General features: G+C 30.6%; 4 protein-coding genes across 4 annotated transcripts; all 4 read right to left on the bottom strand.

Annotated features, from left to right (window-relative positions):
• Nucleotides 1–8,512: 8,512 nt before the first annotated feature.
• On the bottom strand, nucleotides 8,513–9,789 carry LOC123922049 (F-box/kelch-repeat protein At3g06240-like; the record flags this gene model as incomplete). The annotated part of the gene is made up of 1 exon (XM_045974793.1): nucleotides 8,513–9,789. A coding segment is annotated over exon 1 (1,254 nt), but the record flags the coding sequence as incomplete, so codon positions are not given.
• Nucleotides 9,790–13,717: 3,928 nt separating this feature from the next.
• On the bottom strand, nucleotides 13,718–15,061 carry LOC123922047 (F-box/kelch-repeat protein At3g23880-like). The gene has a single exon (XM_045974792.1). It carries the CDS (start codon nucleotides 15,059–15,061, stop codon nucleotides 13,718–13,720), a length of 1,344 nt encoding a protein of 447 aa, XP_045830748.1.
• Nucleotides 15,062–17,639: 2,578 nt separating this feature from the next.
• LOC123922046 lies at nucleotides 17,640–18,541 on the bottom strand. The gene is made up of 2 exons (XM_045974791.1): nucleotides 18,189–18,541; nucleotides 17,640–18,109 (listed from the first exon to the last, which is right to left on the bottom strand). The coding sequence occupies exons 1-2, from the start codon at nucleotides 18,280–18,282 to the stop codon at nucleotides 17,640–17,642; spliced, it is 564 nt and encodes a 187-aa protein (XP_045830747.1). The 5' UTR covers nucleotides 18,283–18,541.
• Nucleotides 18,427–18,789, bottom strand: LOC123922045 (uncharacterized protein At2g29880-like). Its single transcript, XM_045974790.1, has one exon. The coding sequence runs from the start codon at nucleotides 18,787–18,789 to the stop codon at nucleotides 18,427–18,429; it is 363 nt and encodes a 120-aa protein (XP_045830746.1).
• Nucleotides 18,790–24,628: the final 5,839 nt, after the last annotated feature.

The following is a 24,628-nucleotide window of genomic DNA, read 5'->3' as shown; positions in this document are numbered from 1 at the left end:
TCAATTAAACAATGATAGCCAATTAAAAAAGTAATTGGAGGTTCTTTCAAAACCAAACTATAATTTAAAGAAACAACTTGCAAATAACATTCTTAGTTTCCTATTTTTCTAATCATACCTTTCTTTTATCAATCTTATAGATTTCTGATTCATAATGTAATTAGTTTCATCGATTTGTCACTCACCATGATCATCTTGAGCAGCTTCTCTTAGCGACTTATCATCTCACGATATTGCTTAGCTTTCTTCGTGCCAATCAGAGAGATGACTGCGTAAAATGCAAATATCAGAGATATTGATGTTCGAAATTCAAAGTCTTCTAAAGGATGACTTTCAAGTATACCATAATGGGGTAATAAGTTCAAATATATAGCATGTGGCAAATTAGACAAAACAAATCAATGTAACCACATTCAATAATGGAAGAAACATCTGAATTCTTCATGTTGTACTTCAACTGCTAAAAATATCATATTGACTATGCCATTTACTCAACTTACATCCTCATAGCCTACATATATAGATTAAAAATGTCAGTCTACATATATAGATTAAAAATACCCATCTTTCTCAAGTAACATGATTTTACCATGAACTGTATCAGCAAAATGGTTAAGATGGACACTGAGATATTTACATAAAAAAATAGTAACAACAAAAGAACTATCAAATCTCAATGATTCATAATCCAAATACACCGATCATAACCAAATCATGAGATATGCCAATCATAACCAAATCATGAATCCGCATAAACATACCAATAATTAGTTTTGCAAATGTTGTATATTGCAATCCAAAGGAAACATGGACAAAAGAATATGATGCAAACATACCTTTTCATACTCGTTTCCATCATAGCAATGGAAACTATATAAATAAGCTTTAACTCGATTCCTTTAAAAAGATAAATCGAAATTACAGTGGCAAGAAGCAAACAAAAAAGTTGCAGTAAAAGCAAAATGAAAATAAAAAGATTGTCACTCGTTTGTACCGTCTGACAGGGCGGGGACGATGAAACTTGGGAAAATTAACGACTTGAAGACAGAGATGCTGCAAAGTCGACAGAATCTATGGCATATGAGATTATTACTGACCACACTCATAAGTAGGAAAATTAAGACAGAATCTGACCTTCAACTTAGACATAATTGCAACAACACGTTCCTTAGATGAAGCTTATAATATTATAGCCCTCTTTAACTTTGTTGCTTCTTGAAACTCTTCCTTCTCAGTTACTATTAAAAAAAACTTTGAATAAGAAGAAAGCATGTTATGATAGTTGGTTATAGTCACCATGATCACATAAATAGGTTCCAAAATCATAGCCATTTTGAAAAGATCGCAAATAACCATATAAATGGTTATAGCTCAAAGATTTAACGGATACGTACATACACAAAAGTTCAAAAAGGAAAACAAATTGAATGCACCGCTTCAATTATGTTTGAATAAATCTGCATAAATGAATAGAAAAAATTCAATGACCTTAAATGAATAGATGAAATGGTCAAATTTTGGATTATAAAAAAGAACTTCTTTTAGCACTATACCATGTGAATGTGAAAGAAAACAATCCCAAGTGAGTTTTTAGCATGAATACCTCAGACTCAACCGCATAGTAAAGCTCAAAAATGATTTTGATGGCTTAAGGAAGGTTTCTCCAACACACCACTCACCTATCCAAAAAATGCATCAGGTATCACCAAGACAATTTGAACCACTTTAAATGCATTATCAGATATGCAACTAAAAGTCCCACAAAACAAAACATCAAACAAATATAGAATGAAGTATAAAAATTAACTACCAAAAAGAACTTATTTGCGGGAAAATTTTAACTTCATAGGCATTACAGTTTTGGTAGCTGACTACATTATTCAGTCATCATTCCTCCCACCTCCTTCCATATTGTTCTTCCGGACTGCTTTTTTGCACCATAGCTTCTAATAATGATGAAAATCCACAACAACATTTTATCAAACACATGGTGTACATATATAAAATCGAAATAGAACAAAATAAAATTGAAATAGATGAGTAAATTCTAGCATAACAAACAAACAAAACTGTAATATATAAGCATAAGCTACATATGTTTGCATTAAACAGAGATAATTTCAGTGGAAAGAACAAAAAGAGATTGCATTAAAAGGAATAAAAGATAATTGCATTAAACAGACAAATCAAAGATAAAGAAATCAGGAATTAAATGCATGAATGAATGGTAAATTTCATTATTCAATCAAAAAGAAATCAGACCAATCACAATAGCAAAAGAATTGGTACCGAAGATTTCATTATTCATCAAAACAAAATCAGAGCAATCAGAGCGAGGACAACGATAACGGCGCAAGGCGGCTGACGCAACCGACAAAGGAGAGAAGATGTAAGGAAGACAGCGGTGCTGGGATGTGCGAGTATGACGAAATTTCAGGATGAAGACGGTGTAAAGCAGACAAAGGCGAAAGACGTGAGGAGGATGGTGGTTTTATGCTTGAGGCGGAAGACGACCAGAAGAAGAGAAACACATCACGGTGAGTGGCCAATAAATATGTGATTATATTTGAATTAAATGTGAGAAATGAGGTTGAATGAGGAGATGAGAGAGAAAGGGAAATATGTCTGGCTTATTACATACTAGTATCCGGACCCGTGCCAAGCACGGGTAAAATGAGACTAAAAAATTAACATTTTAATATTAAAATTTTCATCATTCTAAAATAAAAAGGATGAAAAATGAAAAACTATAACATAAAAAAAGTAGGATCCCGTATTTGTCAAAAATAAAATAAATTAAGATCCCGTATTAATATATAAATATAATCAATTAAAATAGTTTTAAAATCATTTACAATTCAATTAAAATTGTACCTCTGATTTTTTATTTTACCAAAAATTAAACGTACAATTTTAATATATTTCCCGCGTGAATCACAAAAAAGAAAAAGAAAAAGAGTAGGCCCCGTATAAATTACAAAAAAATAAATCATGTCTCTTAATATATACATAAAAATATAGACTCGTGTGTAAACTTTTCTAAAAAAAACCCCCCAAACAAACAAAACAAAGTTAAAATAATCTCATAATACCCATAGTAAAATAAATATGAAACAAAAATACCCTAAAAAAATTATTTGAATATATCTTATATTAGTTAATTTAATTTCCACTTCAATATCCTCCAAATAAAATAAATATAGAACATCGTATAAATTATTGGAAAAAAAAAAAAAAAAAAAGTCCCCATGAGCTTAGCTCAATTGGTTGGGACATCAGCATTTTATATGCAGGAGCCAGGGTTCGAACCCTGGACACTCCACTTATCCATCTTTAAAGGTGGAATTTCAAGCCACTAGGCTACCTGACCAAAAAAAAAAAAAATTATTGGAAAAAAATATGTCTTTGTGTTAATACATGAATAAAAATAACGTATTTATTTTAATATATTTTTTTTGGTATTAAGTAGTATTAACACTCTTGTTCTCATGGAAGAATTCACTGATAATTCACAGTTCGACTATCAGGTAAGTATAGCCCCAAAGTAATACACGTGCAAAAATATATGCGCATGTAAATTATAAATACAAAAGTCTCACGTAAATTATAAAATAAAAATAGATTTCCGTCTTAATATATGAATATAAATATATAATCTTCATATAAATCAACAAAAAAAAAGTTATATATAAATAACAAAAAAAATGAACACAAACCCGATAAAAAATACAAAAAATAGATCAATGTATAAATATATGAGTAAAAATATAAAATCTCGTATAAATATCTTAAAATAAAGCCCCCAAACAAGAGTGTTAATACTACTTAATACCAAAAAAAATATATAAAGTAAAATAACTATGAAAAAATAGGAAAATGCTAACTTGTTCCCTTAAAATTAATGTAACACATATAATGATTTAAATAAAAAAATATTTTATTAAAATTCATGCGGTTAATTCAAGTTTAAATTTTCATAAATAAAATGCAGAAAAATTTATTATATAAAAAAAATGCACAAAATTGAAGAGAATATTTTGATATTTGGATTCTTTAACATGTACTCTAAGAATTAACATGACCCAAAAAATTAGTCACAAATTGCGGACATAATTTTTTATTATTTAATCGTACACATTAATAGTCTACACTAATTTAATTGCGCGACATAATTTTTCTAATTTTGAGTTTTTAAGAGACTTGGGGTTGTTGTTGTTTAACTCCAGGAACACGATATACTGTGATAAGATCCTCTTCTTCTACTTTTCTATTATATGACTTTATTGGACAGTGCGAGTGTTCCGATTTTAGCATATCTTATGCCTTGATTAATAAAACCACCTTATGTAATAAAAAATTATCATAAATAATGCATTCGACACAAACATTGAAATTAAAAAAAAGTCATACATGTCTACATCATAAATCAAATTACATTACATTGCAACAACTGAACATAAATCTCCAAAACGTAAAAGTAGCAAATTGAAAAGACAACAAAACTAAAAAATGTAAAGAATTATTCTTCAATGTCTTAAACCCATGCCTTAGATGAGTCCGTTATCATTCTACCAAACAGGTCTACATATAAAATAGATTTAAAAATTAAAATGAGTAATATGAATTTACGATAGAGAAATCGTTTACCACCCCAAGCTTTTACTAATCCCTTAATTTTTGAAATTGCCTTAATTTATGAGTTTCTATATTTAACATTTCCAAAAATATATTGCATTACCATATTTTCCAACTATTTTAAATATACTACGGTCAATAATTATATACTACTACGGTCAATTTTTTTTTAATGTATTCAGAAAAAGAAATTAGTGTTGCTATAATTATTTATAAAAAATATTTCATTTAAAAAAAATATATTTCGATTTAATGTACCTATAGTTTTTTTTAAAAAAAAATTATTAAAAAACTTTTATTTACAATATAAAAATTAAAAACCTTTTCCTTACAATATAAAAAATCATTTAGATAAATACTTCTTTTAATTAGTTTTTTTATTTTATGTCAAAGATTAATACAAAATTATTTAGAGGATTTTATTTTATTCTTTGAATTCGAATTTACTATAATTATAGAGATTGATATTTCCATTTTTATTAAACAAAACGTGTGGCTAATTCACGCCCAAATAAATATATTTCAATTTCAAATTCATTTTTTTTATTTGCTGAAAAAAATGAGCTAGTAAACATTTATTAGAATTAGAATTCTTTGAATTGTTGCCTTATATGATTTTAATTCATTCTATTTTATTGATGAGTAAATCAATTAATTAATATCAATCAATTAATTGATATTATGAATATAGAAATGAAAAATGTATTTGCATTAAAAATATGCTAAAAACGTATTTGCTTTAATTGGTTTAATAATCTTATTAATAGAAAATATGCTAAAAATATATTTGTAGTACAAATAAGCAAGTGCAACATAATGATATATATGGTAGTGCCAAAATAGCCTGTAGTACAATTTTTTTTTTGTTGCATTATAAATAAGTATAGTTTTTTTTTTTTTTTTTGTGTATGTCAATTTTCATGACTTGTTATTTGGTCTATTTATAAAATTAAAAAATACAGCATGCTTTAAAATAATAAAATAAGGTTCTTTATTTTTTATTTTTTTTTTAAAAAAGTTCCTTATGATTTGAAGTGGAAGTGGAGATGTTTAAATGACTCGGATCTCGAAATTATAAAACAACACTAAAATTGTGTTTTGTTAGTAGTTTTATGGACTAAATTGATTAATACAATTGAATTAATTGATTGTAAATCACATGTTTCGGTCTATTAAATGTCGCGTAGATGATGGTGGTCAGTAATAATTAGCTTGTAATTATATGTGATAATATTTTGGTACCGAAAAATAAACTTGTTTTTTTAGAAAAAAAAAAACTTGTTATATATGCAAATTTTTGTAAAAAAAATAAATGCAAATTTCTATCATACTCCCTCCATCCCATAATATAAGCAAAAAAAAAAAAATTCACACTTATTAAGAAAAGTGGAATATGATGATTTGAAGTATGATTTTTTGTGTTTTTCTTAAAATAAGTTTCATGGGAATATGTAAAAAGAATTTTTATTGGTTATTTATTATTGAGGAAAGAAGAGAGAGTAAATTAAATGCAATTTGCATTTAATTTTATGAGAATAAATAAAAGTAAATCTTGAAAATGATAAAAGTTAGTTTTTTTTGCTTATAATTTTGGACATAAAAAAGTGATTTTTTTTCTTCTTATAATATGGGACGGAGTGAGTAGTTGAATGTAAAGAGAAAACTTTCAATCAAATATTAAAGAGGAAACCTTTTTTTAAGGCACCAAAGAAAAAAAAATGCCAGAAATTGACCGATATACACAAAAATAATTTTATTAATTAATATTTGACAACAAATGTGGTTTAGTTTTTTATTTTGATAGGCAAAATCAAAATAACATGCAGGAAGATGTACTTCAACCCATTACAACAAATGATTAACAATGAAGACAACTAATATGATTATTACACTATCAAAAAAGAATAAACACTATTAGCATCCAAATTAAGAAGTTAATTTGAGGCCCCACAAAATGTTCTCAATATTCTTGCATTGTCACATGAAAACAACTTTGTTTCTCGTGTTTCATATCTTTCTTTATGATCACATTCCTGAAAAATAGAAGAAGGGAGAATGATCAACAAAATAATAAAATAAAGAAGAAAAAGTTGAAGAAAATTATAAAGACAACAAATATGATTGATAAAAGAGAGAATAAATTAAAAATTCAAGTAATTCAAGTAAATAAATAACAATGAAAATAACTAAGAGAAATAACCAAAAGAAAAGATTTGAAAAATTGTGAGTTGTAGTATTCACACAAAGATCATATATATATATAGAGAAAAAAATGGAGATATGAATAATTTTGTCTTTAATATGAAATTAAAATCATTAATAACAAATATGACCAATTAGTCAAAATAATAAATTACATGATTCATCAACAATCAAAAACATTCATATATTATCACATCTTTTTCAAAAAAGAAAATTCCATGATTCTTTTTTTTTTTGGTCAAGCCATGATTCATTTAAAAAAAATATAAAATATTATTTTCACGTTTTTTCATTTTGTTTAAATCATTTCATCCACAAAAATAAATAAATAAATAAAAATTGGTTTTTAAAATTATTTGAAGTTAGTCAAAAAAACAAAATATTTGAAGTTGAAATAATAATAAATGAAATATTTTTATTATTATTTTTAAATCGAATATTTTAATTAATTAGAATTATTTCATTATGAATTATTTCCTTTTTAAGTAGGCAATTTAATATAAAGCATATTTCATTCCTTTTTGAAATAAGGCATATTAGAATATTACTGTTTTAAAAAAAAGAATATAAGGCATATTCCATTTTATTATAAAAAATTGAATGTTTATGGAAAAAATTGGACAGCACGGGGGAATGTTTATGGAAAAAATTGGACTGCTATATTGAATGTTTATGGAAAAAATTGGACAGCTATTATTTTTCAAAGTAATTATGGTCATTTTTCAAAGTAATTGGACAACTATTGAATGTATATCAACATTAAATGTGATGAATAAGGTTGAATAAGGAGAGGAAAGAGAAAGACAAATAAGTCTGGTTTATTACATATTATAGATTATAGATTAAAAAGAAAATATTACAGAGATTAAATCCCTATAATTCCAGAGTTAAGCTCCTCAAAGAAGAGATGGTTCTCTCTTTGCCCAAAACCTTTCGGTTCCTAACCGAAAAGATTCTCAATAATCCCTCTCTTCACTTTACCTCACTATATAGTATATATACTACTAAGAGGCATAACAAAGTTGCCAACTCAGCACATCTCATTTGCTAATTACTCATAAAACCTCATTATACTCTTTATTACATTAATAGCCTTTTCCTATATTACTCATACTTGGTCTCTATCAATACACACAGGGACGGATGCATGTAGGGGCTGGCTGTGGCTATAGCCACACCAGAATTATTGTATATATATGTATAACTACTAACATTATCACAGTTATTCTTTTGGCTTAGTGGTTATGTATCCCCCATTTACTCAAGGGTCCTGAGTTCAAGTCCTATATAGGTTGTTTTTTGGCTTTTAATTTCTTTTTCTTACAAAGAAATTGCTGCTTTGTTGCTAGTTAACTAAAAAGAATCAAGAATAATAGTTGTGGTAATTTTTTTTATAAAGAAGTGATCAATATATATATATATATATATATATTTATGAGTTTAATTGTTGTGCACCGTCGGTGTAATTTTTTTTTACACATACATCCAATGACGCGTTGCCACATCATTTAATGAATGTGACACATCATGTGTTTTTAATTACCATACATGATGTGTCGGTATATTATTGGACGCATGTGCAAAATAACTTTACACCGACGGTGCATATAAATTAAATTCTATATTTATTAGAGAAATTAAAATATATATATATATATATATATATAAAGAAGTGATCAATGTAATTCGTAACCCACAGCCACCAAATTCTATTTGTAGGTCTAATTTTCACAATTTGATTGTCTATGCAATTATAGACAAATGCCAAACCTCCTTCATCTGTTGCGAATATAAACGTATGACCATTCTTAGAAAGGTACAATGGCAAAAAATTCAACGGCTCAAAAATATACTTCCGGCCTCTTGGAAAGAAAGTCTCATATCTAATTCTAAACAATTGAACCCAAGACTCTTGAACTCCAAAATCTTTCATTTTCCATATAACAAAGTGACTTCTCTCAAAATCATGACCAAAACAGAGACAATTCATCAAAACCACAATCTTTGGCTGAAAACGTCGTGGTGGCACCTCAACAAAACCGCGAGGAAGCATCATCTGAGTGTATGACTCGGTTGAGAGATCTAGCGAAACAATCACATATTGTTCAACAGTAACACCTTTAAACCAATCAGGTTCATTATACGACCCAAAGTAATTGCGAAGGGCCAACCAATTAATAGTACCACTCAAATATACACCATTGTTATACACACCACTGTTCTTGTCATAGTCAGACCAGTATAATGGAAGCACAGGGAAACATTGAATGTCTCTCCAAGAATTATCCCCCAAGGTGAAAACTTTCACCACACTTTTTGGATTATTCATACCATTTTGCTTCTCCTTCTCCACTACATGGAACGCTACCACCTTATAAGTTCCTGCTGAATTATCATAACCAAAAGAGTACTTTACACAACACCCACAACGCTGACGGCAAACTGTTGTAGTAAATTCAGACACCGTTCTCATAGCCGGATTCCAGAAACAAAGACAGTCAGTAGTACGGTAATAGAATGAATAATAAATAAAGCATATCAATCCATTACATGAACCAATAACCTGTCCCCTTCCATTTAAATAATAATTGTTCAATCTATCATGGAAAGGACTATCGTGAAGTTGAGTAATCTTTGTTTGAAGCAAATCAGGAATGGAGAGAGTTACAAAACTGGTTTCTTTCGAAAAATCGGGACGCCAGAATTGTGCTACATGTGGATTTCGTGATGATTTCTTGAGATGCATTTGAACGAAGTGAGGATCGGTGATGATAGTTTTGAAGAACTTATTCACGCACCTGAATTTCATTAGAGTTTTCACTGGGAGCCAGGAGATGATTTCTACAATCAGTTCGTCGGGGAGGATAATCGGCGATGCAGAATTAGGCTCACGCAACGTCAGCATAGCAAAATTTGGCAGACACATCATCCACCGCGTTAAAGCTAAATTTAGCTGACGCAACACCCGCCGACGAGGTTAGCTTCGACTGGGAAGTGCTTGTCGTTCATGTTGAACCCTAGCAGCCACCAATGCGAAACACACGATTTGAACTTTTCTGTTTATATATATAGGTTTTTGGCTGATAAACAATGTAGTGTAGCGTGAAACTGTTGCCCAATATTAAGATTTTTTTTTACGCAATATTAGGAAAATTTTTAAGAACCAGCGAAAAATCCTCAAAGTTTGTTTACAATAAGATGTGATCGAACCAATGACCTATATAATATAACGTACTACTCAAAATCTCTCACCAGTGGACTAAATCTAATTGCTTAAGTTTGATTTTTATTTTACAAAAGAATAAGATCCTCAAAATTATTTACTAAACATTTTTTATTTTTTTTTTACCAAATAGCTGGTTGGGTTTATCAAAACCAAAACTCAAATCACATCTACTCTGGATTGGATCCAGTTAAATAACTACAATAAATTTCCTTCCACCCCTACAAAAAAAAAATCAATTTTACCCAAGTAACTGAGGATCAAACCCATGACCTATAGTATAATACTCAAACTCTTCACCACTAGACTAAATCTATCAGCTTATGATTTTTAGTTTTTTTAGTAGATAATAAAATGACAATAACTATTACAAACTCACAAGCACATATAAGTGAAAGAGACGATATTTGAACTCTAATCACATTATTCAACCTATAACAATTTTAATATTTTATCAGTTGAATTAAAGTTTATGGACAAGACAAAAATTAACATGACAATTTATTTTATACTCATTTTATCTCTATTTATGATAGACCATGTGACATATTTTTATTATGTTGGTAAAACCCAAAAACATGGTCTGTCCAAGAGCCAAACAAGTCAAGTAAAGGCTTAAGGTTTCAAAAATTTGCTCTCTTAAGCACTTCAAAAGGACTTATATAGAATGACCACATATATCATACTTGGAGATTAATTTGTCGGTTGTATCTTCTGCGGTCGTTAAGCTTGGCTTGATTGTTGGGTTGAGATAGAATAAATGTAGAAGTTTGTCCACCGGGTGGGTTTGTTTATCCTTCATGTTTCGAGTGTCTTCTAGGATAGTTATAATGGCCAATAGGCATGAGATGTACCTTGTGGTGTCCACAAGACATAGTCCTCTCTCCGGGCAATGGCCCTTTAGTCCATGGTCGATTAGATGGTCGGTGCAAGGCCATAAATTGGAACACATTGAATGAACCACTTGAAATGCTACATTGGCTCTCTCAGACACTTCTGACACAAACGACAATCTACTTTGTTTACTCTTCACACATATTTCACAAATAGCTATTATGACATTTATCTTAGGTGGGTAGTAAGGATTCTTGTGAATGGTAGTGTGATTTTCTAGTAAACGAGAAATAGAGAGAGTTTCAAAATAGGTCTCATTGTGTTGCTGCCACATTAGTGCAAGGTGCGAATTTCATGATGATTTATTGAGATGCATTTGAACGAAGTGAGGATCAGAGATGAAAGTTTTGATAAGTGGTTTTACTGGGAGCCTGGAGATTATTTCTACGATGAGTTTTTTAGGGAGGATAGCCTAGCAGCCACCAATTTGTTCAAAGCAAGACAGATATTCGACCTGCAGACTTAATTAAGATTAATTTTTATTCGGTCCGTTTATATTTTTGTCTGTGTGGGTTGGACCATTAAAATCGTGGGATATACGGGATAAATCTGCAGGTTCAAAGGTTAGACCGTGACGGCAAGTTCGAACTGAAACAATTGCTGAACTAACTAAACAATAAGAATTTAAAGAGGGAGAGTTGTTTTTTAAAGCATATAGTCTTCTGAACTATGTATACCCAAGTCTTCCACTCGGGTCGAAGCACTAAAAGAAAAGGACAGGGAAACACAGCGGCATAAACAAATATTTGAATTGTTCCATCTTCTTGTCCCGGGAATACAAGTAATTGAAAACAAATTACTATTCCACACCAAGCCAATCTCGATGGGAATCACTACACGCAATCAATCCACAAAGGTGTAGCTGAAAGAATTCTATTTTAGATCATGTCATAGATATGAAACATAGCATAATTGTAGATAAGAATAGTTAATTACCGTAACCGTGTACCTGAAATTACAATGGATGAATCCTCCATTAATTAAGACTGAGAGAAGCATTATCAAGATTGCCAACACATGCAGCATTAGCAAGTCAGGGAGTTATACTTTCATGTGTTTTTTTGTTTTAGAGAAGTGGAAGATATTTACCATGTGCGGTTTAATTGTCAATTTTTTCACCAAGTGTGGAGTAAAATTTATAATTGGATGCAAGATGACAATATTGTCTTTGACAAAACTTGGAGTCATTTCAATCGCTTTGGCAATTTGGTGAAAGGTAAGAAAGGTTTCAAGGTTAGACATTTGATTTGACTTACTACAACATGGTGTATTTGGCGTCTCCGGGATAATATGATGTTTAGAGGAGTTTTCCCAAATTTACTTATACTTGTTGATCAAATTATGTATATTTCATGATTTTAGTTTCTAGGTAGAATTGAGAACAAACGTTCCCTATAGTTATGTTGATGGGTGTAATAACCCCTTAGTTTGTCTTCATAACATCTAAAAACATGTATTATTATGACACATGTTAACGTGTGTAAGGATCCAAATTAAATATTTGTTTACACTATAAACCAAAGGCGAGATGTGTTTGTGTTTCATAGAATAGAATGTAGTACACTACAACTTATGAAGTGCATTTTTAGTACTATTTTTTGCTCAATTTGTGCATCAAATACATTATCAAATACATCTGATCAATTCGTGCATCCAAGAGATAGTAATCCTCAATGTTTCTTAGCATTTTTTTTCTTAAAAAATTCAGCATTTGGCCAAAGAACCGACTAATTTAAGGGAATCAATCACACCGTTCATTTGCAGATGACCATTTAAAGCTAGAGTGTTTTGCTCTGTATGGACTAATCTACCGAAATTGACACCTTAAGAAATCGAACTTCAGACCTGAAGAGGAGCATACTTCAAATTAAACGTTGTCCCACAATTTAAGCTTTCTATTTTTAATGTTTCAAAAAAAAAAAAAAGCTTTCTATTTTTAATTAGCAAATTGAGAAGAAGATGATAAAATTATTTTTGAACCAAAATATCATTTTCATTCATGGTTCCAGTGGATGATACATGATTTGTGCTTTTCAATACATACGGTTCAAAGCAAAAAAAGCATCACACAATTTCACAGAATTGTAAACAAACATCAATTAGACAAATAAGTGCTTCATAAAAGTTTCAAACAGATTTTGTTCTACAAAACAACTTTAGCAATAAACTTCTTTTTCCCCTCCCCCTTTGTCTCATAAAAAAGGAGGTACCTAGCATGAGCTACGTAGCTGGCAGTGACGGTGATGAACCATCGGACGCGGATGAAGCAGTGGCGATGCAATTTCTCAAAATAGAATTTTCTATTGAGTTGTAGGTGAGATGATTTTGGATCATTTGTTGGCTCTCAAATAGTTTGCTCAAATGCCTCCTAGAAAAAAAAAATAGCATTCAACGTAATCCTTAGCCGGCATAAAAAATGTTTTCTCGTACAGCTTTCTATATAAACCAATCTCTTTCACACATAACATTTCAACATTCATTATTCTCTCTGAAAAGTATCATTCATCATCGAAGTTTATTGAAAACTCTTATGAGTGAAATTTATGAGAGACTTAGAATGACAAAATTCCAAGTTAAAACAATTGTAGATATACATATATAATCACCCAACAACAATACAAACAAATTAAGCAATTATAAGTCAATGACAAAAATTAAGCAGTTAAACCATCACACAAAATATTCACACAATCTAATATTATAAACTGATAAGAAATTTAAAGTATCATCCATCCATGAAGAAACATAAATCTAAACTCACTTTCAACTAGTCGGAACCAAACTTTCAATGTGATTCGTAACCCACAGCCACCAAATTCTATTTGTAGGTCTAATTTTCTCTATTTTATTGTCTATGCAATTATAGAGAAATGCCAAACCTCCTTCATCTGTTGCGAATATAAACGTATGACCATTCTTAGAAAGGTACAATGGCAAAAAATTCAACGGCTCAAAAATATACTTCCGACCTCTTGGAAAGAAAGTCTCATATCTAATTCTAAACAATTGAACCCAAGACTCTTGAACTCCAAAATCTTTCATTTGCCATATAACAAAGTGACTTCTCTCAAAATCATGACCAAAACAAAGACAATTCGTCAAAACCACAATCTTTGGCTGAAAACGTCGTGGTGGCACCCCAACAAAACCGCGAGGAAGCATCATCTGAGTGTATGACTCGGTTGAGAGATCTAGCGAAACAATCACATATTGTTCAACAGTAACACCTTTAAACCAATCAGGTTCATAATACGACCCAAAGTAATTGCGAAGGGCCAACCAATTAATAGTACCACTCAAATATACACCATTGTTATACACATTACTGTTATTGTCATAGTCAGACCAGTATAATGGAAGCACAGGGAAACATTGAATGTCTCTCCAAGAATTATCCCCCAAGGTGAAAACTTTCACCACACTTTTTGGATTATTCATACCATTTTGCTTTTCCTTCTCCACTACATGGAACGCTACCACCTTATAAGTTCCTGCTGAATTATCATAACCAAAAGAGTACTTTAAACGACGCGGATGGTATTTAGTTGCACTAAATTCGGACACTGTTCTCATAGCCGGATTCCAGAAACAAAGACAGTCAGTACGGTAATAGAATGAATAATAAATAAAGCATATCAATCCATTACATGAACCAATAACCTGTCCCCCTCCATTTAAATAATAATTGTTCAATCTATCATGGAAAGGACTATCGTGAAGTTGAGTAAACTTTGTTTGGAGCAAATCAGGAATGGAGAGAGTTACAAATCTGGTTTCTTTCGAAAATTCGGGACGCCAGAATTGTGCTACGTGTGGATTTCGTGATGATTTCTTGAGATGCATTTGAACGAAGTGAGGATCGGAGATGGTAGATTTGAGGAACTTATTCACGCACCTCAATTTCATTAGAGTTTTCACTGGGAGCCAGGAGATGATTTCTACAATCAGTTCGTCGGGGAGGATAATCGGCGATGCAGAATTAGGCTCACGCAACGTCAGCATAGCAAAATTTGGCAGACACATCATCCACCGCGTTATAGCTAAATTTGGCTGACGCAACACCCGCCGATGAGGCTTAGCTTCGACTGGGAAGTGCTTGTCGTTCATGTTGAACCCTAGCAGCCACCAATGCGAAACACACGATTTGAACTTTTCTGTTTATATATATAGGTTTTTGGGCTGATAAACAATGTAGTGTAGCGTGAAACTGTTGCCCAATATTAAGATTTTTTTTTACGCAATATTTGGAAAATTTTTAAGAACCCGCGAAAAATCCTCAAAGTTTGATTTTTCTTTTTATTTACAATGAGATTGATCGAATCCCAGACATATAATCTACTACTCAAACTTCTCGTTACTGGACCAAATCTAGTTTGACGCAGTACGGAAGCGTGAAGGAAAAGCAAGCGCTAATCCTATTAGATAAAAGCTCTGGAATCCACCAGATTTCCGGAATCCACCAGAAAAAGTAACTAATCTAGAATCCACTAGACTTCCGGAATCCACCAGAAGGAGTAATTTGGAATCCAACAAATTTGAGAAAAATCTCTGAATTTTATTAAATCAAAAGGTTGCCTTTCAAGGCTACAATAGTTTGGTTTAAATAGTGGTGAAAAATAAAAATAACAAATCTTCTAAAAGATTGTAAAATAAAAATAACAAATCTACCTAAAATATAAAAATAACTAATCTAGGTGAAATATAAAAATAAGAAATCTACTTAAAATATAATAAAACTAAATCTACCTAAAATAATAAATTACTAAGGAAACCCTCCTACATCATAGTTGCTTAAGTTTGATGTTTATTTTACACAAGAATAAGATTCTCAAAATTATTTACTATAGGTTTTTTTTTTTTTATACCAAATAGTGGGTTGGGTTTCTCAAAACCACACATTTACTCTGGATTGTATCCGGTTAAATAACTACAATAAATTTCCTTCCACACCTACAAAATAAAAAAAATAAAAAATCAATTTTACCCTTTTATTATATTTGACTTTACCCGCATAATATTTTCGGTATTCAGATTTTTTTTTTCAAAACACATGAACCAAGTTTTCCGATAATCAAAATATAAACCCAGAACACTTCAAGGAAGATTTTCGGACACATCAACTAAGTTTTCCGGTAACATTCACAACTACAACAGATTTTTCCAGTAATCAAATTATAAACCCATAGCACTTCAAGAAAGTTTTAAGAACACATGAATTAAAAGTTCCGGTATCATTCACTAAAACAACAAATTTCATTTCACTTTGTAAAAAAACAACGAATTTAATTTATATACAATGTCAGTGTAAAGTTATTTTACACGTGCATCCAATAATATATCAACACATGATGTGTCACATTCATTAAATGATGTGATAACACATTATTGGATGCATGTGTAGAAAAACATTACATCGACAGTGCAAATATTCTTGCATGGTTAAGTTTAAAAACCACCGAATCACCGCCCATATATTCTTGCAAAGAAACAACCTTTGAGTGATTTAAGGAAACCCGTTTGTTTTTTCTATGAATTTAGCACAACCCATTATCGAGTATCATTTAGAAGGAAGAAACCAGACACTAAAGGGTTCAGGAATTGGTAGAGGGAGGGAGCCGTCGAAGGGTGAAAGAGACGGAAATCATTCTCAAACTCTTCCGGTTTGTAATTTATTTTTAATTTCGGGACACTTAATATTTTGTGGGGATGAAGTAAAATGCTAAAGTGATAAAATTGGAAAAGCAATTAGTTTGTAGGGTGGAAGGAAGCAAAGAAGGTGCCAACTTCGTTACCCACTTCAACAAAATGGGCTGCTTGACCCATCCGGCTTGTCTAAAATTGATTGGTTGAAAGATGTATTTTCAATTATAACAATGAAACTTCAAAAATAGCATATTAACCCCGCGACCCTGCATTTTCCACTGTTTTGGAAGTGAGTTTTAAATGCGTCGCACCATTGCCAAGGCCTATTGGGAAAAACAAAACGTGGGTGAAATAACTTCAAAGAGTAATACTCCCTCCGGTCCTTATTATAAGAAACATTTTGAAAAAATCACACAGACCAATGAAGTACATTTAACATAGTTATTTTCATTTAATACTCTTATAAATTTTAATTTATTCCATGTATACCCTTATTTAATTATTCTTTATTCAACTAACTTATTTATTTTTAAATTCTCTCTCATAATAAATAAGGGTATAAGTGAAATTGAACATTTAAAACATTTGGGGGGGTGTATTGGATTGAGATTTTAAAAGACTTTTTTGGCAAAACAAAGTCCTGAAGATTTTAAAGATTTCGTGAGATTTTATTGATTGTGTGGGATTGTAAATGACTTTTTTTAAATGACTTTTTACAATCAAGATTCTTAAACAGGATTTTGATGGATTTACAATACAGACTTTTCAGATTTCAAACTACTTTATAGATTTTTATGATTTCGAATAACTAATTGAATTTTTTAAGATTTTGAAGAATTCATTGAATTTTAAGCAAAAAAATTACAAAAGTGAATAAAAAGGATGATAACTTTTTTTTTTGGTGCATATAATTCTAACTTTTTATTTATTACATAAATAAATTCTAAAGTTTGAATAAAGCAAATAAAAACGAAATTTTTTATAGCAATATTCATTATTGCCTAAAAAAATAGTAACAAAGTGATTATAAATCCATGATTTTCTAAGTAGCATTTCTCCACATATCTGAACCTATACTAGTCCTCCATAAATTTGCATCTTCTCGTTCCTGCTCTTGTGTTTGAACAATGGGTTCATAATTATTGTCTTCATGATTTGGTAACACTGAAGATGAGGATGAAGACTCATCCGTAGGTTCGACTGGAAATTCATCAGAACGACATTCTTTACGAAGAAAATTATGAAGTGCTGCGCATGCCAACACAAGCTCCGCTTGTGCCTTAAATGGAAATGGAGGCGCGGACTTAAAAATTGTGAACCGCGATTTAAAAACACCAAATATTCTCTCAATCACATTCCTTAAGGACGCATGTCGAAGATTGAATAATTCCTTTTCATTTTCAGGGTCATTACCATGACCTGCAAAATCTTGTAGATGATATCGTACACCTCGATATGGGGCTAAAAATTTGCGTCGATTTGGAAATCCACAATCCACCAAAAAATACTTACCTAATTACATAAGAAATGCATATAAAATTAGTATGAAACTGAAAATAGATAAAACACAGTTTAAAAATTGACGACTTACCTTGGGGTACTTTAAGTCCATTCCTCCTTGTCAACGCATCATTTAATAGCTTGGAATCATGTGCTGAACCCTCCCATCCGCTAAGAACGTACATGAATTCCAAATCAAAGTTGCATGCAGCTAATACATTTTGTGATATATTTCCATGACGATCACGATAACTGCTTACATCTCGTCCTCTTAGATATTATAAAGTACTAAAATTGTAACTATTAGATATGTTTAAAAGATTGTGAACTTAGCTCACCTTTAAGTAATCTTTCCATACTTCCTCAGTAGCGGTGAAAGTTTTTGCAATTGAGTCCCATCCAAAACCAGAGTTGTGACGCATAAGTGTTGACATCATGTTATATTGGTTCTTAAACCACTTCATCCGACTGAAATAGTGACTATAAGTTTTAGGGAACCTAGTCTTAGCATTTAGGTCAGGAAGTATTGACCGTTCTACAGTTTGTTTGCTAAGTGATCCATTAGCATCACGCATCCCCCTATTCATAGCATCCACCAAGAGATGTAACAACTCATTGGTTTCCTCCATTGTCCGAGTTACATAATCTTTGTCTTTACTTTTTCCTCTATTATTTTCTTGCGAGTCTCCCATTTGATCGCTAATATATATACATATAATAAACTAATTATTTGATAGCTGATTTTCTAATTGTCGAAAGTGTAATTACAACTATACACCGATATAATATATAATTCAATAGAAAAATCAAACCTAATAAATAACATTGTAATGAAAGGACAAGTAATAATAGTGATTTTTTGAATCAAAATAATAACAATAATATATAAAATAAAAACAATGAACTGTAAAGATTGTGTTTTTTTTTAATCAAAATAATAACAATAATATATATAAAAAAAAAAGAAGAACCGTAACATAAAAAGTGCTACTAACAAGTACTACTAGTACAAGGTTTTTGTAAAGAAAGTACTACAAAATCTAGAGTTCTAACGTTATCAATCATATTAATGACAGGGAATCGTTGTTAGCGGTTTGTTGACGTACATTCAACTATGGTGCACAGAGAAAAAAGGACCAGTTTTTGTCACATTGTTTAACCCTCTTAGTACCATATTTGTGGCAATAATCCTTGTTAACACTGCTAATGAGTTCTTCTATTAGGGTTCACAATATCAATAATCCTTTTCTCAATATATATAGTGTTTTTTTCCAATCCCTTATAAACACAATCAAAGTATAATAATAAACACAATTAATCATCATATGAAAATTTTTTGGAAAAAATCAATCAAAGTTCTAGCATCGTATGAAAAAATCATCATATCAAATTGATCAAAAAAACACAATCAATCATCATATGAAAAAATTCTAGCATGAACAAATTTCAGACAAATCTGTATGAAAAAATTGATCAAGTTGTAAGAAAGAACCTGATGATGGTAGTCTTGACGGCTGGAGAAAAGTCTTGGAAAATTCTGAAAAGTCTCAAGGGTTTAGTGGGATTGTTGGAAAAGTATTTTACGTGTAATTTGAACAAAAAAGTCTATCAAAATCCATTCCATAAAAAAAGTCATCAAAATCTATAGACTTTTGAATACCAATAGACATTTTAAAAAGTATGAGAAATCTCAATTGAATACCAACAGATTTTGTTGCCTTAAAAAAAAATCATAATTGTCTTAATTGAATACCACAAGATTTGTTTAACTTTTATAAAAGTCTTGATTGAATACCACAAGACTTTTTAATCATAAAAAAGTCTTTTAAAATCCATTGAAATCTCAATTGAATACACCCTCCTTGAAAATTGGTCAAAGTTTCTTATAAAAAGGACCAAATTTTTTGCCCTAAGTGTTCCTTATAAAAAGGACCGGAGGGAGTATTCCTTTAAAAAAAAAAACTTCAAAGAGTAATATAATATAATGCTATTTTTTTAACAAAATACTCCCTCTAGTAATTATTATAAGCAAAAAACAACTTTTTATATTTATTGATAAATAGATATATTTGACCTATAATATAGATCAGACACATTATAATTTATCATTGAACCTATAAAATGATCTCTCGCTTATAATAGTGACAGAAAGGAGTAGTTTTCTACAGTGTATTATATGTTTCTTAAAAAAAATTATTAGAATTTTATATAAAAGCTTTGAATAAAAAATTAGTTTAAATAATTCCCGTTAATTAGTTTTTTACAATAATTTGTTAAAATGTCATTTTGCGTATTTTATCATTTTGTTAAAAAATATTGGACCATAAAATTTCAAAAGTCTTGACGGAGTCGGAAGCGCAAGGATTAGTAAGCGCTAAGCCTAGAACAAAAAATCATAAGTTTGCAAGCGACAAACCTGTCAAATAAAATTCTGAAATCCATCAGAAAGAGAAAATAAACGCTCGATTTTTGTGTGTACAAAAGCGCTCGAATTTTATTAGGATAAAAGATAATTGATTCCTTGTTTTTTGTATTTTTAATAAGCAATGTTAGTTGTTAGTATTACAATATTATGTTAATTTTTTTTCTCTTTTGCCGGGACTTGAACCCTGGACCTCATGCTTCTTAACCCTGAGCTACCCTTAGCTGAACAACTTGTAATTTCAAATATGAATGCATTTAAATAGACTTATAATGATCTTTTAGAATTGAAGAGGGGGTATATATAGGCTCAGGGATAACGGCCTATGACGTAATACCCTCGCCCACGATCAGGAGCTTTAGCACTCCACCCTTTCGGGGATATACACTCAAATGGGCTATAGTTTCGTCCCATATACCTTGAGAATCGGCGGATTTCGTTCCTCCTCCTACGACGTTATGGGAAATATCATGATTAGGTCTTTCTGCCTCTTTGTGGACTTTGTGATTAAGGGCGAGCAACCCATTTAGGCGTATTGGGCCTTAGGCGAATGGTCCCCTAATATTTTGACCGGTCCAGATAATAATTATTAAAAACTAATCTTACTAAGTGGAATTAAAGCTCTTCCATAACTGACGACGCGCAACTTATTTTTCAATACGCGCAGTCAGCCTTACTACATCAATCTCTTCCACCTTTGAAGAACTCGACCTTATCTTGATAAAGAGCTTCATCTGCTCGACACTCATGGATGTCAGTAACATTGAAAGTATTGGATATATTCATAGAGTCCGGGAGAGCTACCACATAAACATTATCATTGACCTTTCGAGTCACTTTGAACGAGCTATACTTTTGTGCCTGCAGCTTGCTGTAAGTACCAACTGGGAATGATATATCAATTGGCTTCATCTCATAACTCTTCTTTTCATTATGAAGAAAGGGCTTAATTGACGAAAAAGGTGAGTGTAGTGGTGAATTCCTTGATGAGGAAGGTGTGCGCATGTCGTTAGCCCAAGTTAAACGGTTGACCCGTGAACTATATTACAAGAAAATTTTAAAAAATCACACTAAAATATTGATATTATAAAAAGAAAAAAAAAACTATTCTCTGTTCCTTTTAAAGTGTTGTTTGACTACGGATTTAACGTTTCTATTTAACTGTCGTTTTGAGATTTTAAGGGTACAATATGTTAATTATACTTTTACCCTTTGTCAATTACTCTTATTTTTTTCAATAAAACTAATTAATTTGATAAACTTTTTTTTTGGTACATAACATAATAAATTTATCGAAAACGGAAAGTGTGGGAAAAAAAATAGGAATATATTGGTGGATTAAAATGAGGGTATAATAGAAAGAAAATGTGCAAAACGACACTTCACTAATTTGGTGTTGGTATTTCAAAACGACACTTAAAAACGAACGGAGGGAGTATATTTTTAATAATTTGATGTTATAACATATAAATTAAAAGTAACAAATAAAAAAAATAAACTTTATGACATTTTTGAGTTTATATATCTTCTCTATGCAAGTAATGCAACCAAAATCAAATTCAATAGTTTCTCATCGCCATTCTTTCTCTGCAATCAAATCCATAAAATAAACACAAATGATATTTAATAAGAACTTTGATAGACTTTTTTTTTAGAGAAAAGTTGAATTTGGACATAGATCAAATTATAATTTATAAGAGATAAAATGTGTAATTAATTATATTAAATAAAAAAGACAAGTCGCAAGCCAACCCGCAAACTCGACGAATTTAACCCGCATAACACACGGTTTTAACGGTCCAACCCACACAAGCAAACAAATATAAATGGACTAAAAAATTGATTTTAAGGCCGCACTAGTTGCGCGTTAAACGGATCGACATGCAAACCTTAACCCATATATCCAACTCTAATTTTCTTAGAATACAAAGAAGAAATTTCTTTTTATTGTACCAAAAAAAATCGAAAGAAGAAAGATTAGAAAGAAGTAGATTTATTTTAAATACATGTAGAAATATAAAAAAATGAAATTTTAATTAGTTTGTTTTCAAAGAACAAAAATGACGGCATAATTTTTAATCGAAAGTGGAGCTTTGCATAAGGAGTAAGGACAGTGATTAAATGAAACACCAAAAGTGGGGCAGATTACTTTCGGAAACTGGTCGAGTGAACCCATAATTGAATAGGAAATGATAAAGTTTCAATTAATGCATTTGGGTTGAATATGCAATTATATATAATAACATGTACTAATTTATCAATAATAATGACACAAAGAAATAGGCACATTGATATTTCTACATTTGACAACTAGGATGGGCTGGGATACCCAACTACTTTGTTAAATGGGTAGATAAGAATTTGCCAAGCAAATTTTTTTCAATAACTACTCATTTTATCATTTAACGAGGTTGAGTAAACTCATTCATTTATGGATTTGATTGGATGGATAGTGGATTACCTAAATTATTATTATTTTTCAAATAAATATTAAATGATGAATTACCACACGATTATTAACATTTATTTTTTTTAAAAAAATAGTACAATTTATTTTCACTATTATTTTAGCATTATAAAATGATAATATCATTATTTATTTTTTCATAGAAGTAACTTATTTTCACTATTTTTAAAAAATTATATATTTTTAAAATCACTATTTTTAAATGACGAAAGAAAGCTGAAGAGTGGAGACTCGAAGGGAATAATTAGAATATTCGTTGAAATTGTAAAGTTATGAACGCATATAACTTGTTTTGGAAACACTACAACATTTTAGACCTACCGCAACGCCTTAATTTTGAGATGTAAAAAAAGGGTTCTTGTAGAGTATCAAAGGCAACGGTTTTTGTAAACCGTTCTGGTAGTATAAAAATTTTCGTCACTTATAGGCAACAGAAGAAAACCGTTCTCATAGATTCCAACAAGAACGGTTTTGTATCTATATTCTACTGCAACAGTTAAAAACTGTACTGGTATAAATTTAAATTATTTTAATTTTAATAAAATATATTTTTAAAACCTCACTTTTTTTTTGTGAAATTTTGAAAATAAATTTTTTATTTCCCTTTAACACAAATAAAAAATCTGTTACAAATAAAAAAATCTTCTTCCAAAAAAGCACGATTACATAAAAGAAGAAAAAATAAACAAACAACACGCATACTCTTCTTCTCAAATTAATTCATACCCAAAATCCCAATTCTCAAATTGATTCACCCCAAATTTATTTTACTTCTCACCATCTTTTCGTTCTGCTGTTCACCGCCACCTTCGACGAGAATAACAACAACACCTTTCATGTATACCCATGTTCGATGGTTATTGGCAAAGGTACAAAGACCCGCGGTGTGGTCTGGATTCCTATTTTTATGCAGGAACCCTTATATTTATGGATGATTACAGAAATCACCTCCACCGTCTTTTTAACCTAACTCACGATTAAAACTTTCTCGTTACCTCCTGAACCCTAATTTTCTTCAAATCCTAAGTTCAATGAATCCAAACTTCGGCTTCCGGTGGTTCACGAATAGCAAATCCTTCTCAGCATCTCAATTAGCAATTTTGTGAATTTGATGCTATGTGAGTTCTCTTTTTCTCAGCTATTGTGTGATAGTTTTGCAAGTTGACTCTTTGGTAAATATGAAATTCGTGTTCTCATTTAGTTTTATGCTTTGTTGATTTTTGCTGCATGGATGGTTGATTTTTATTTGTTTGAATGACTGTGTTTGATTTTACTTGTGAGTGGATATTGCTGATTTCTGTTTTTAATTATGACTGCAATTTTTTATTTATGCCACAATTTCTGTTTTTGGGACTTGAATTTCATTCCCTGTTTTTATGACATGTTAGTCGTCTCAATTTTATCTTATTCACCTTTGTCACTTATCTTACTCTTTGTTACATCATGGTTTACAATGAAACTCAGCTTCAAAATACCTTAGTTGAAACTTCCTATATTGTTAATTCAAAAGATGATTCAACTTGGTTTGATTTAAATGGTTCCTCTTCATGTCTTTGGAATTTCAATTGTTATTTATAACTATTACTATAGATTTAGCTTAAAAGATAAGTTCACAACAAGAGAGAAGAAAATGATTTGCAAA

The sequence above is a fragment of the Trifolium pratense genome, linkage group LG4, assembly GCF_020283565.1.
Source record: "Trifolium pratense cultivar HEN17-A07 linkage group LG4, ARS_RC_1.1, whole genome shotgun sequence".
Lineage (NCBI taxonomy): Eukaryota > Viridiplantae > Streptophyta > Magnoliopsida > Fabales > Fabaceae > Trifolium > Trifolium pratense.
This window is presented reverse-complemented; position numbering and strand designations above follow the sequence as displayed.